Source organism: Pteropus vampyrus, unplaced genomic scaffold, assembly GCF_000151845.1.
Source record: "Pteropus vampyrus isolate Shadow unplaced genomic scaffold, Pvam_2.0 Scaffold19, whole genome shotgun sequence".
In the NCBI taxonomy this organism is placed as follows: Eukaryota; Metazoa; Chordata; class Mammalia; order Chiroptera; family Pteropodidae; genus Pteropus; species Pteropus vampyrus.
In genome coordinates this window covers 10,139,356-10,151,263 of record NW_011888800.1, presented here as the reverse complement: position 1 = coordinate 10,151,263, position 11,908 = coordinate 10,139,356, and the positions used below count along the sequence as shown (strand labels likewise).

The 11,908-nt window shown below is 41.9% G+C and overlaps 1 protein-coding gene across 4 annotated transcripts in view; it reads right to left on the bottom strand.

Annotated features, from left to right (window-relative positions):
- Window positions 1-7,304: 7,304 nt before the first annotated feature.
- SQOR (sulfide quinone oxidoreductase) overlaps window positions 7,305-11,908 on the bottom strand; it is a 38,108-nt gene continuing 33,504 nt past the window's right edge. For all 4 annotated transcript variants that reach the window (XM_011355062.2, XM_023527834.1, XM_023527833.1 and 1 more), the window contains 3 exons: window positions 9,338-9,405; window positions 8,883-9,061; window positions 7,305-7,619 (listed from right to left, as the gene is read on the bottom strand). In XM_011355062.2, coding sequence (XP_011353364.1) covers window positions 7,562-7,619; window positions 8,883-9,061; window positions 9,338-9,405 — 305 coding nt within the window. In that variant the 3' untranslated portion in view covers window positions 7,305-7,561. The remainder of the gene's footprint in view (window positions 7,620-8,882; window positions 9,062-9,337; window positions 9,406-11,908) is intronic.

Sequence of the window (11,908 nt, the reverse complement as noted above, 5' to 3'; positions counted from 1 at the left end):
GAATCTAAGCTCCTGGTAGTGCTTTTCTTCCTGTCCAGAATCTTCTCTTCTGCTCCTCTCCCTCGCCACAGGTGGCACTATCATCTACCACAGTCACCCAAGCCTGGAAATTGTCCCAACCTCCATATCCCTCACTCCTTACTAGTCTCCCCAAAGCCATAGGCTTATGTATCCTTGTCCCTTCTACACCCACCTCTGTATCAAGGAGGAAAGCTGGGCAAAGACAAGCAGTTGCATTTAGAGGCTGCCAGTCAGGGAAGGGCACTTGTACCAGATTGAAAGTCAGACGAGAAGCCCTTTCCCCTCTGGCAATGGTGGGCGCATATGTCTGTGGACCTGAGACTCAGATAGGCTTGCAGGCAATCACCTGCTTTGATGTGGCAAACAGCTGAGATCAATGAGGCCAGTATTCCTGAGATTTCTGCAGCTTCCTGATCTCCTAAAAAGTGCAGTAGTTTTCCTTGATGTTTGTTCCCCCAGCCATTCCTAGAGTTTTGTACATGCCTACTTCCCAATATCCCAGTTGGCCTATTTTTTCTTTAAAGGGCCAAATAGTAAGTATTTGGGGCTTTGAGGGCCACATGCACTCTCTGTCACAACTGTTCAACTCTGCCATTGTTGTGCAAAAGTAGTCCTAAACCATACATAAACAGAGGAGCATGGCTGTGTTCCAATAAAACTTTATTTATAAAAACAGGCAGTGGTCTGGATTTGGCTCACAAAGCATAGTTTACAGACCTCTGCAATATTTAATTCCATTCTGCTTGAACTATTTATATGGTGGTTTCTTTCTTCCTGACTTATACAGTATCTCAAATATCCATGAACTTTTCCCCTCTTCTTTCTTAGCAAAACTGTCTTAATTCAAGCCCTCATCATCTATTGCTGAAGCTAGTGGGCCCTGTCCTTGGTTATTCCATTTGGAGTCTTCTCAATTTGTACCTCACTCGCACTGCTACAATCTCCTGTCATTCCCCTGTAAAATCTTTTAATGGCTCTGCATCCCTTCTGCGTTACCTCATATCAGGCAGGGTCTCAACAGGAAGCAGATGACATGGTCAAGTAAGGATCATTTAAGGGGGCCAATTACAAAGGTTAGGGGAATCACAGGCACAGTACAGTCATTTAGGGTCCATAGCTATGCTGTTTCTATCCCTAGGCCCATCAGGATGGGTGCAGGGAGCAGTTACCAGAACCCAAGGAAAGAGTTGTGAAGTTTAGGGCTTCTCCATCCAGCTGTGTCAAAGAGCCAGGTTTGGGGGTTTTGTTTTTGTTCTGTTTTGATTTTTTAATCTAATTCTTCTCAGACTAGTACTTTTGTAAAATAAAATTTAAAATTAACTATTAGAAAAAAATGAAATGAGAAAACACATAAAATACAAAACACATAAAATCCAAAAAAAAAAATACACTTTTTTGCATGAGATTCAACACATATAAAATCTCCCTGTCAAATTGTTATAAAAGTTTCTAAACTCTTACTCTCAGTTTCTGTTCTTACCTCATCACAGAGCCAAGACAGCCTGCAGGGAGGGAGTCAGAGGAATTAATACCCCAGTGTGACTCTCCTCCCTCTCTCCCATCTCCTATCAATGAATGACCTCCATTAGCCAAACCCAACCAGATACCAGATAGTAGGAAAGGCTGTTCACACTCCCCATGCAAGTCAGCCTCCCAGGACAGAGAATGGGGTGCAGGAGGTGGAGCTGGAAGAACAAAAAGCAGCATAAGAGATCACAGCCCAAGATCTTCCATAAGCCCTCTACCACCCTGCTTTTACATGGTCCAATATTCTATCCATACCAATCACCTAGTTTCCACATCCTCACACCTCCATCATTTTACACACACTGTTCCCTTTGTCTGGGAAGCTTCCACTCTTCTCTGCTTCTAAGTCTTGCTCGTGTTTCAGGACCACAGAAGTCTTAATAGTTTGGGGGCGCTCAGAATGCTTTTCTAGCAACCTCCATGTTTTGGCAGCAAACCCCATGCCCCTAGTTATGGACTGAGCTCATGGCCAAAATTTAGCTGTTGAGTTCAGTTTTAACCAGTATTTGTTGAGAACTTACTTTGTGCTGTTTTAGAATATATGTGCTATTCTAGATAGGTCACACTGTTCTAGATATGACAAATACAGCACTGAATAAAAGACAAATCCCTTTACTCATTCAGCTAGGGAATCACATTTGTTTGTTTATCAAATGATAATTATAATCTTTCCCCAGAATTGGTTTGTGGACATTTAGAAAACAAAATTCCTTTTCTCCTCTAGGGAAACCAAACCAGGAGAACATGTATGTAACTCTCTTCCTTGGCCACAATGAGAGTGTTTGCAATAGGAGATGGACTCAAAGAAAAAGGATTGAGAAATTGAAAAGATAGCACCTTGATTATTTGACTCCTAGATCTAGCCAAGCCTGAAATCAGCATCTGAATTTCCCAGTTATGTAAGCCAATAAGTTCCCCTTTTTAGCTTAGGCTAATCTGGATTGGATTTCTGTCACTCAGAACCAAATGAGTCCTAATACAGGAACTCAGCTCAAACTTTACCTTCTTCTAAATATTTTCCAAATGCCTGGTGTAAGTCAGTGGCATATTCTGAACGCTATGAGCATATATAGATGAGACATCTATCCTGGCACATCACAAAAGTAATCAAACAGAGCTCACTGAGGACAAGGACTTTCATCTCTGAATCCCCAGGGCCTTGTGTAGATTAGATGCCTCAAAAATGTTTGTGCAAGTAATTGAAATGAATTCTTGCAGTCATTGAACCTCTGTATATCAAAGGTATATCCAATAATATGTCTACCATATGTATTTATATACCCTGAAGAGAGGGGTTGATTGAGATCCAGAGAAATTAAACGCAGAGGGTCTCTGTGATCTAAACTAACCGGAATCCACACACCTTGGGTTAGACCAGCTGCCCACAAAACACCTCCAGTAAAGGAGCCCATCTGTTTCTGTGGGACCCCTCATTACATGTCACAAAGAAGCAGAATTGACTTGGAAGCAGAATGTTGATAGACGTGAGGCAATCAATAATAGCTTAGACCTAGAACTAATAGTGCCTGCTATTTGGTGAGCATGACGTCAGAAGCCTCACAATAACCAAGTAAGGTAAATGCTATTATAATCCCCATTTTATATACAAGAAAGCTGAGGCCCAGAGAGTTTTGGCGAAATCCCCTAAGTCACACAGCCAGTGGGAGGCAAACGTGAGATTCAGAGCCAGGCAGGCTGGATCCAGAACTGGGATCTTAGCCATCGCTTCACTTTGGCTGTAACTGTAACACTGGGAATTTCCCAACTCTGAAAGTCTGTTGAAATGAGGCATGAAGATGTGGTAGTGTCTGTGACAGAATCCAGAACGAGGACAGTGGAGGCCGCTGTCATGACTCCATTTCTCCCAAACAGGAATTCCTAATCTAAGAAGAAGCTCTATTTCTGAGTGCTTCATTCAACTACCAGAGTTAACAACTTAAAAGTCTATGTGCCAAACTATTTAAAAGCTAGCTATACCTCAAGTCACCTAATGCTTACACCGACTCTGTGAAGTATGCGTTATTAACCACGTACAGGTGGGAAAGTGATAGTTAAAATGCTTGAGTTGGAAGCTATGTAGCACTAGTCAGTGGGAGAGTTGGGACCTAAATCCAGGTCTGTGGCTTCAGATCCTGTGTTCCATCGGGCTGTCCCTCAAGAAAATCTGAACACAGCTCATGCCATTACAGCACCTGAGTTCCTGCCTTTCTACACCTCTGTCTCACTGTGGGCCTGTGAGTGGCGCTGAAGTGTGTGCACCTGAGGATGCAATCACAAGAGTTTTTTTACCACATGAAAATATGGAAAGTCAGGACTTAATTTAGGGTTGTTCACAGCATGCTCTACTCCGGGGAAGTTACTTTTCAAAAATCAATACTGAGGGAGAAAACTCTGCAGTTCTTCACCATCCATCTTTCTCAACTGTCTCTTGTGACCTTTCTACTTATCTGTTACAAAGTATTAACCTTGACTTTTTCCAGCATATAGACAAACGATCTCCTTATCTGCCTGGCAGTTAACCTAACCAGAGAGACCTGTTTTTCATCAATCTGTACAGAAAGCCTCATCATATCCAAAGCATTTCTCTCGTTCCTTTCCTCCCTGAAATGATCACAATGAGCCCGTCCTGAATAAAAAGCGCCATCTGTGGTCTCAGGGCAAGAATCGGGGGCACTTTGTTTTAAAATCAGACTGGAGTTATTCAGTGCACTAAACAATAAGAGAAGCTACTCTTAAATGTTGGATTACAAAAGTCACCTGCCTCAAAAAAGAATAATATTGCTTGTCCCTGATAATTCTATTCATAGGGTTGTTATAGGATTACACAAGTATCCAGTGCCAACTGTATACCAATACCCTACTAGACACAGGACACACTTGTTACATTAATCAGTGATTTTCTCAGCCACGTCAAATGATGTGTGCTCCTTGAATAATTAATTACTCGCCATTCTCCTCCTCCTCTCTATAACCAACCACTGGGTCTTCATACACATCAAAACACAAAACAGCACTTACAGTGTGATCCTATTTGTTTTCAGGAACTTTATATGTAATAATATTAGGTCAATAGAGAAAGACACCATGATGTTATTAGTTGCTGTAAATAGGTGATGGATTTGGAGTGATTATTCCTTTTGTCTATCCCTGTTCTCTAAATTTTCTACAAAAGTTAAGATATAAGAAAAAACACTAAAAGTTTTTAATACCTCTTCACAAAATCTATGAAATCTGAAACCCTGTGTTCTCCCTGCTGACTTAAGTCTTGCTTCCCTCCCCATATCCCAGGGATCCATAAGCTGCAACCCGAGCTCTGTTTTCATTACACCCACAGTTCACACAGGCTGACGCCAAGGCAGGAATTTTAATTCCTAGGAAGAAGCTCCAGAGACAAAGGGCAGGAACAGAAGAAGGATTTCCCAAGTCAGCCGTGTCAGCCCATATCACTTCCGGACTCTGAAGGAATCAGCCCGAGTCAGAGCCCTTGGCAGGGTGGAACTGGCAACCACACCCCACCCCAAGGCACCACCCTTGGAGAAACCACCTACCCTTGTGCCCATCCTGGTCTTACCCTCTCTTCCTGCTGCCTGATCCTAAAAACTTGAGGTAGTCTCAAGGGAAGACCTCTCCCCTGGCCAATCCCACATTTGTGGTTATGGGGATAGGTTTCAAAGGCTAAGCTTTTCTGAAATTCAGCACATTTATGATCTTTCCCAGCTCAGAAGAATGAAAGCTGGAGACCAACAGAATGTACTGGCCAATAGTTGTTACTGTTCCCTCCAGCCTTGGCAATAAATTCTGGCCAGCATAATGTGAAGCCAGAAGCAATTCCCAGATGCTTGAAGGTTTATTCAGAATGCATGATCATAAACAGACCCAGGAGGCTCCAGTTTACTCTGCAGGGGAATTCACTCACAGTGACTCAGCCGAGAGCCTCAGCCATTCCCAGAATCATAGCTTATTCCGTAAAAACACAGAAACTGGCCTTGCCAATACTTGTTCACATCCAGAAAGAGTCCTGGCTAGTTATTCTCAGGACCTCTCAGATCTGGCAAAAGATCACCTGATTCACACACCTGCTAGAGTGAGCAACCTGACACAAGTTTGGCTGCAGCCATCTCAGATAGGAACTCTGTAAAGGTGCAGGGTTTCTTTGCCAGGATTCAGAAAACAGGGAAGAACAATCCCACCTCTGCTTGTTTCACACGTACCACATGAAAGCAAGAAGTGACAAGCACCTTTGTAGCGCTGCTCTCCCACTCTGGGGCTGGGTCGGGGGCAGAAATAACGAGTATGATCACTAGAGTGGTCATATAATCTCTTGTCCAAATGGGACATTTTGCAGAATAGGGTGTTATGAATAGCTATACCAGGATAACAGAGGTTAAACAAGAATTTACCAGACAAACCAGAATGCATGGTCACTCCAGAAAATATCTTCCACTCCTGTTACCAAGTGGGGGGTCTGTTGCTAGGGTGGTGTCCTGTCCTTTCCCAGAACATGTGCCACTGAAGAAAGTCTACTTTTCAAATCGAACAAAGGCCTCATTCAGCAAGCTCCCTTACATCCCAGGAAAAGAGGAAGAAACCATCACAGGAACCACAAAAATGTGGGCAGGGCCCTTATCTGTCTGGTTCATCGCTGCATCTCTTGGGCCAAAAATAGTGCTTCGCATGTAGTAGGTGTCCAGAAAATATTTGTTGAATTAATAAATGAGTGCTTGAGCAGAGTTTCTAAAGTCATCAGGAGAACTCTAGGAAAGCAGAGAGACTTGGCAATCCTAGGTAACACATAAAAGGGTTTGAACTCTAAACTGTTGTAAAAATTTAAGGTGTTGCATAGACTGCTATGCAATTCCCTTTGGTGGAGTTAATGAATATGGAATGTACAAAGCTTTCAAATACCAGATTAAACTGAAACTGTAAAGTTCTGCAAATAAAATGGGAACAAATGATTTTGAAGCCACTGCTGAATTCAAATAAACTGGTACTATTTCCTGCAATATTTCCAATGTGAACTTATTCAAAATTTTCTTGGCCAAAATTGGGACTGAAATAAACAAATGCTTACCACACACATCAGAATTCCTCTAACCCCATCCTCACTGTAAGTTCTCTGAGAAGCACGTGTCGTGAGAGACTTAGATTTTCAAGAGATTTAGTCTTAGAAATGTCCGTGAAGCCTGGAGGGCAAGGAATAGGAAAAGGCAGGGAGGGCTTTCAAACCATGATACAGGTGGGCCACCTGGGAACGAAAGAGGGGGAAGGACAGTGGGTTGGAGAAGAACCTCGGACTCGATGCGGTTCTAAGAAAGTTTCAACTAGACTGATGGGGAATCCTGGAGCCAGAGTTGCCCAGTAGAGGAGTCCCACATCCTACAGAAACAGGCCAGCACTAGTTCCCCCCATGTCAGTCACTGGCGGAGAGAAGGTGTGGCCTCAGCACGAACATGGTGCAGCAGAGGGGCTGCAGCTAGGCTTTCAGTCCACTGTGCTCCCACAGGAGGAGTTCTAAACAGCACAGGCTCAGGGTTATCACGCAATGCTCTCCCTGGAATGACTCTTGTTTTCTGTGAATCCAAACAGTCTCTGATGCAATTCTGCCTGCTATCAGCTGAATATTTACAGTAGATAACAGGTAAGCTATCCCACCACCACCATCTTTTCCTCCCAAGTGCTGGAACGTTTCATTCCACAAGCCCAGATGAAATTTCCTCATAGAATCTCAAACAATGACAAGCTTTTCATTAAAAAAATAGAAGTCTATTCTCTCATTTTAATATTTCCAAAGAATCAAGCTCATTCTGGTCAGCCTGCACAGTGGCTGTCCAGAAGTATTGAAATGAGAAGGGTAATACATAGGGTAATAAAAAGGAATAAAAAGAAATCATCCATCATCTGGCAATAAATTTTTTACAGGGTCAGGTTTTGAGTTTTTCATGCTGCTCTTGGTCAATCATTACTATGATTTTGGTTCAGGAGTCATCCAAGGAGGGGAAAGGTTGAACCGTCCTCAGCTCATACCCAGATGTAACAACTTCCGCAGAAAGGCTGGTCCTCCCCAGTAACCCCTGTAAGAAATCACATGGAAAAGATATTTTTGCATCAGAACAGATGAGAGTGACTTCTCAGTCAGCAGGATGTTGAAAGGGAAGCCAGACTGCTTAGAGAGCAAGCTTATCAGCACGTAAAGCAAGATTTGTCTAGTGAGATAGAAAGACCCTGTTACTAAAACAACCTGTTTTGAATCTTGGCTTTGACACTGACTTGCTATGTGAGCCTGGACATGCTGACTCAGTACAGCAAACCTGTATGAAGCCTCTACCACATGTAAACTGCAATCCTCTCTACTTTCATTTGCTTATAAGTATAGGTCAGGGTTTCTTAACCTCAGCCCTACTGATGTTTTGGACCAGATATTTCTTTGTTGTGGGGACTGTCCTGTGCATCAGAGGGTGTTTAGCAGCATCCCTGACCTCTGCTCACTAGATGCCAGTGCATCGTCTCCAGCTGTGACAACCAAATATGTACCCAGATATGGCCAAGTGTCCCCAGAGGGGAAAAATTGGCCTGGTTCAAAACCACTATGGTAAATATCCTGACTTGCCTATCTTATAGGGATTTGAACAGGTCAAAAAAATCATCATTTTTGGATCAAAGAAATTATTCCTTTTTATTACCCTATGTATTTACTGAATGCCTACTATTTGGTTGTCTTTTAATGTGTTATCTCATTAATCTCCATCCTGTAAGGTAAGCAGTGCTACTTTCATTTGCAGATAAGAAACTTAAACACAGAGAGTTTAGGCAATTTGTCCTAGGACACACAGCTAGTAAATGGCAGATGCATGGCTCAAACACAGGTCTGACTCCAAAGCTTATGCTCTTAATCGCTATGTTTTATTTTTCCTGTTACATAATAAAAACAAAAGTAAGGTGGCAAATGAAAAAGTACTTACCATGTGAAAGTGATTTACTATGATTATTATTTATCCAGCAGCAAGAGAGAATCAGAACATGGAAGACAGAAGACTTGGCCACCGCCAATAATGAAGAGGAAGAGCCTGCATCCCCTGTGGGTGGTGGATGTTTTACCACTTCCTTCCCTCACCCAGGGTAGCCTCTCTCCCACCAAGTATGGCGAAGGCTTCAGAATCCTGCACAGGCTACCATCACTCAACCACGAGAAATGGCACAGCAAGGTTAACTCCATTAGCCAGTCCTGCTCTGGGTCATGATTTCTCCTGAAGCTGGAAGACCTTCTAGAAACAACCGCCCTACACAAGTGGGTGCAATGTGCCAAAAGTGTGCCTCTACCCCAATGATGCACTTACCTCAGCATCATATTCCAGTACAGGAAGGGCATCAGGTCGGCCTTCATGAGGTACATGGAAAGCCTCTCTTTGCCCTGGTCAAAGGGGAAGGTTTCCAGGGGCTGAGAGCTGTAGTCAAACTCTGCGAGAATCACACGGTTGTAGCCAGTCACCAGTGGACATGACGTGTAGCCATCATACTAAAATTGTATGCAAGACCGAGTTAGAAAGTAGTTTTCTTCATGGTGTTTACATTAACATTTTAGAATTTATTATTGACTCCAAGCAATTGCAATTTTTTGTATATTCTAAGTTTTTTACAGTGAAAAATGAAAATTATATAACAAAAAATAATACTAAAAGCAAAAAATTGAAGTGCCCATATTGGAAAACCTAATTAAGAAAGTGGAAAAATTGGGGAGAAACACTGTTTTCATACAGAATGAAAGATAATCGAGACAGTGATTCCTACAAACCTTCTTCATTGGTTTTTCATTCTTCATAATCAGAGAAATTGTCCTGTCAAGTATTCCTGACTGGGCGGCTATAAGAGAAATAGAAAAGCCAGAAAAATATAAGCATCTAATTAGTTTTCTATGAAAACTAATTTGCAAATAACTTTAATGTGAACAAGTTAACAAGTGTCCATTCCCCAACCCTCTAGATTAAAACTGGAATACAACTCTTCTTAGTATTCAAAGTTCTGGCTACCAGAAGGGGTTCTTCAGTTCATCCCACACAGATGTGTCCATAATTTTGAAACTAATGAGCCAGCTCTCTCTAACAGGAGGGCTGGCAATTTTAAAGGACTATAAGGGTGGCCGTATCTCATCCGCACTCCCCCTCCTCCTAAGATTCAGTGGGTATCAGCTTGGTCTGTGTCCTAGCCTAGATTGGTACCCCCATGTATATCAATTAGGCAAAACAGTAAGCTTTCCTCTGTATTGAACTGCCCTAGCTGAGGCTGGACAAAATATAGGCAGACAGAAAGAAAAGTGAATGTTTTTTGGTTTTTGATGGCAAGAATGGGAGATTGCCTTTTTCATAATGAAAATTTTCAAATTCTGTTGTTCCTCTCATCTATCCCATTACACGTCACTTTTCTTCCTGGAGTATTTTTAGAGCAAACAGCATTACAATTCACTCATAAATATTTCTATGTATATTTCCAATAGATAAGGAATTTTTAAAACACAAACATAATAGTATTTTTATACCCAAAATACTAGAAATAATTCCTTAATATCATCTAATCCCAATCTGTGTTCAATTTTGAATAATTAAGACTTCCCTTTTAAATTGGTGGTCACCAGATGAGAGGGGGTTGAAGGGGTGGCAAAAAAAGGCAAAAGGGATTAAGAAGTACAAGTTGTCAGTTATTAAAATAGTCACAGGGATGTGAAGTACACCACAGGGAATAGAGTCAGTAATATTGTACTAGCTATGTATAGCATCAAATGGATACTACAGTGATCAGGGTGATCACTTTGTAAATTATATAAATGTCTAATCCCTATGTTGTACACCTGAAACAAATATTGAATGTCAACTGTAATTGAAAAATACAATTAAAAAAAAAAAGACTGCCCTTTTAAAAATATAAGCAGTTTGTGTCTCTAGAGGTGGAAGGCTGGATTTATTTTTGAGGAAAGATTTTACCTATATATTGTAAAATGCTTATTAAAGTGTCTATTTTGCAATCCCCAAAATCAGGGGTCAGCAAACTTTTTCTGTAAATAAATTTAAGACCTCAGGGGCAAAGAGGCAAAATCAAAGTTATTATATACTGGGAGAAAAAGGTTTTATTAATAAAATTCAAAATATAACAATTTTTTTGGTAATACAGGTCTACTAATGAGTAGAATGGAATTCTTTTTTTTTTTTTTTTGAATAAGAAAAAGTTAGTTGTTCCCTATCAACAAATCAATTATAAATGTTCATCTGTAGAAACCATTCTTAGCCAGGCAGCAGGCGGCATCTAGCCAGCAGACTGTAGTTTGCTGATGCCCAGGTCAAAAGAGTAATTAAATTTTTACTGAAATGAGGGGGTTCAAAAAAACGAATAAATAACTCTGCCTATAAGAGAGGAGGCATCCAAACAATGCAAAGGAAAGGGCTTGCAGAAATGATCGACTCAGCTGTTGTAGAGTAACCACACCCTATAGATCTTTAAATGGCCTTCTGGAGACTCTTGCCACACCTAACAATCTGTAAATAGACAGAACTGGTGGTCCGGGAATTCCTTCCCCCTTGCAGCCTCCGCTTGAAACTCCTCCTCCCATCCTGAGTTAGGAAGTGCACATAGACCCTCAGACAAAGCAATCACGGGCCCCTTGCATGGAACACCGCAGGGGTATATAAGCTGTAAGAAAGCTAACTGAAAGGAGCTCATGCCTTTTGCCTCACGTGCTCCACTGGCCTAATAAACTCTTGTTGGGTGTCACTTCCTGCAACACCTAAAAATATTAATTGGCTGTCTTCATTGTGGGCAAAGTATCATCTCTAAAGATCATAGTTCCCTTCTGGAAAACTTTGTTCCCCTTTGAGGGTCATAAAAAATTTAGAATCTGTGCTGAGAAAACTCAAGGAGGCCCCTGCAGCAGAGCATGGAGGCCAACAGCAAAGGAGAGAAGATGGCCAGTGGGTGCCATCTGCAGAGGGGCTAGTCCTTTAGACCCAGCAAGCAGCCACACTGTCCAAGTTTAAGGTTTACATGTGTGAGTTGTGGTTTGTTTGTTTGTTTTCCTGTATTATAATCCCTTTCTGTTATGCCCAAACCTTCAGTTAACTGGTCTGGACTGTGCAATATGTAATTAAGGGCGGAGAGAAGCAGAAGAGGCTGAGCTACAGGAAAGGCAAACTCAACGTGGCAAGACAAGGTCTCTCTCTCAACAGCACAATGGTCTGGACTGAGGTAAGACACCTGGCTGGTGGCAGGTAAAGCCAAGGACAGATTTGTGGAAGCATTGCTAAGAATACTCAGAGGACTTGGGGGCGCCTGGGGGGTGGGGGGCGGGAACCTAGTAAGAAATGCAGATCCACTTTGA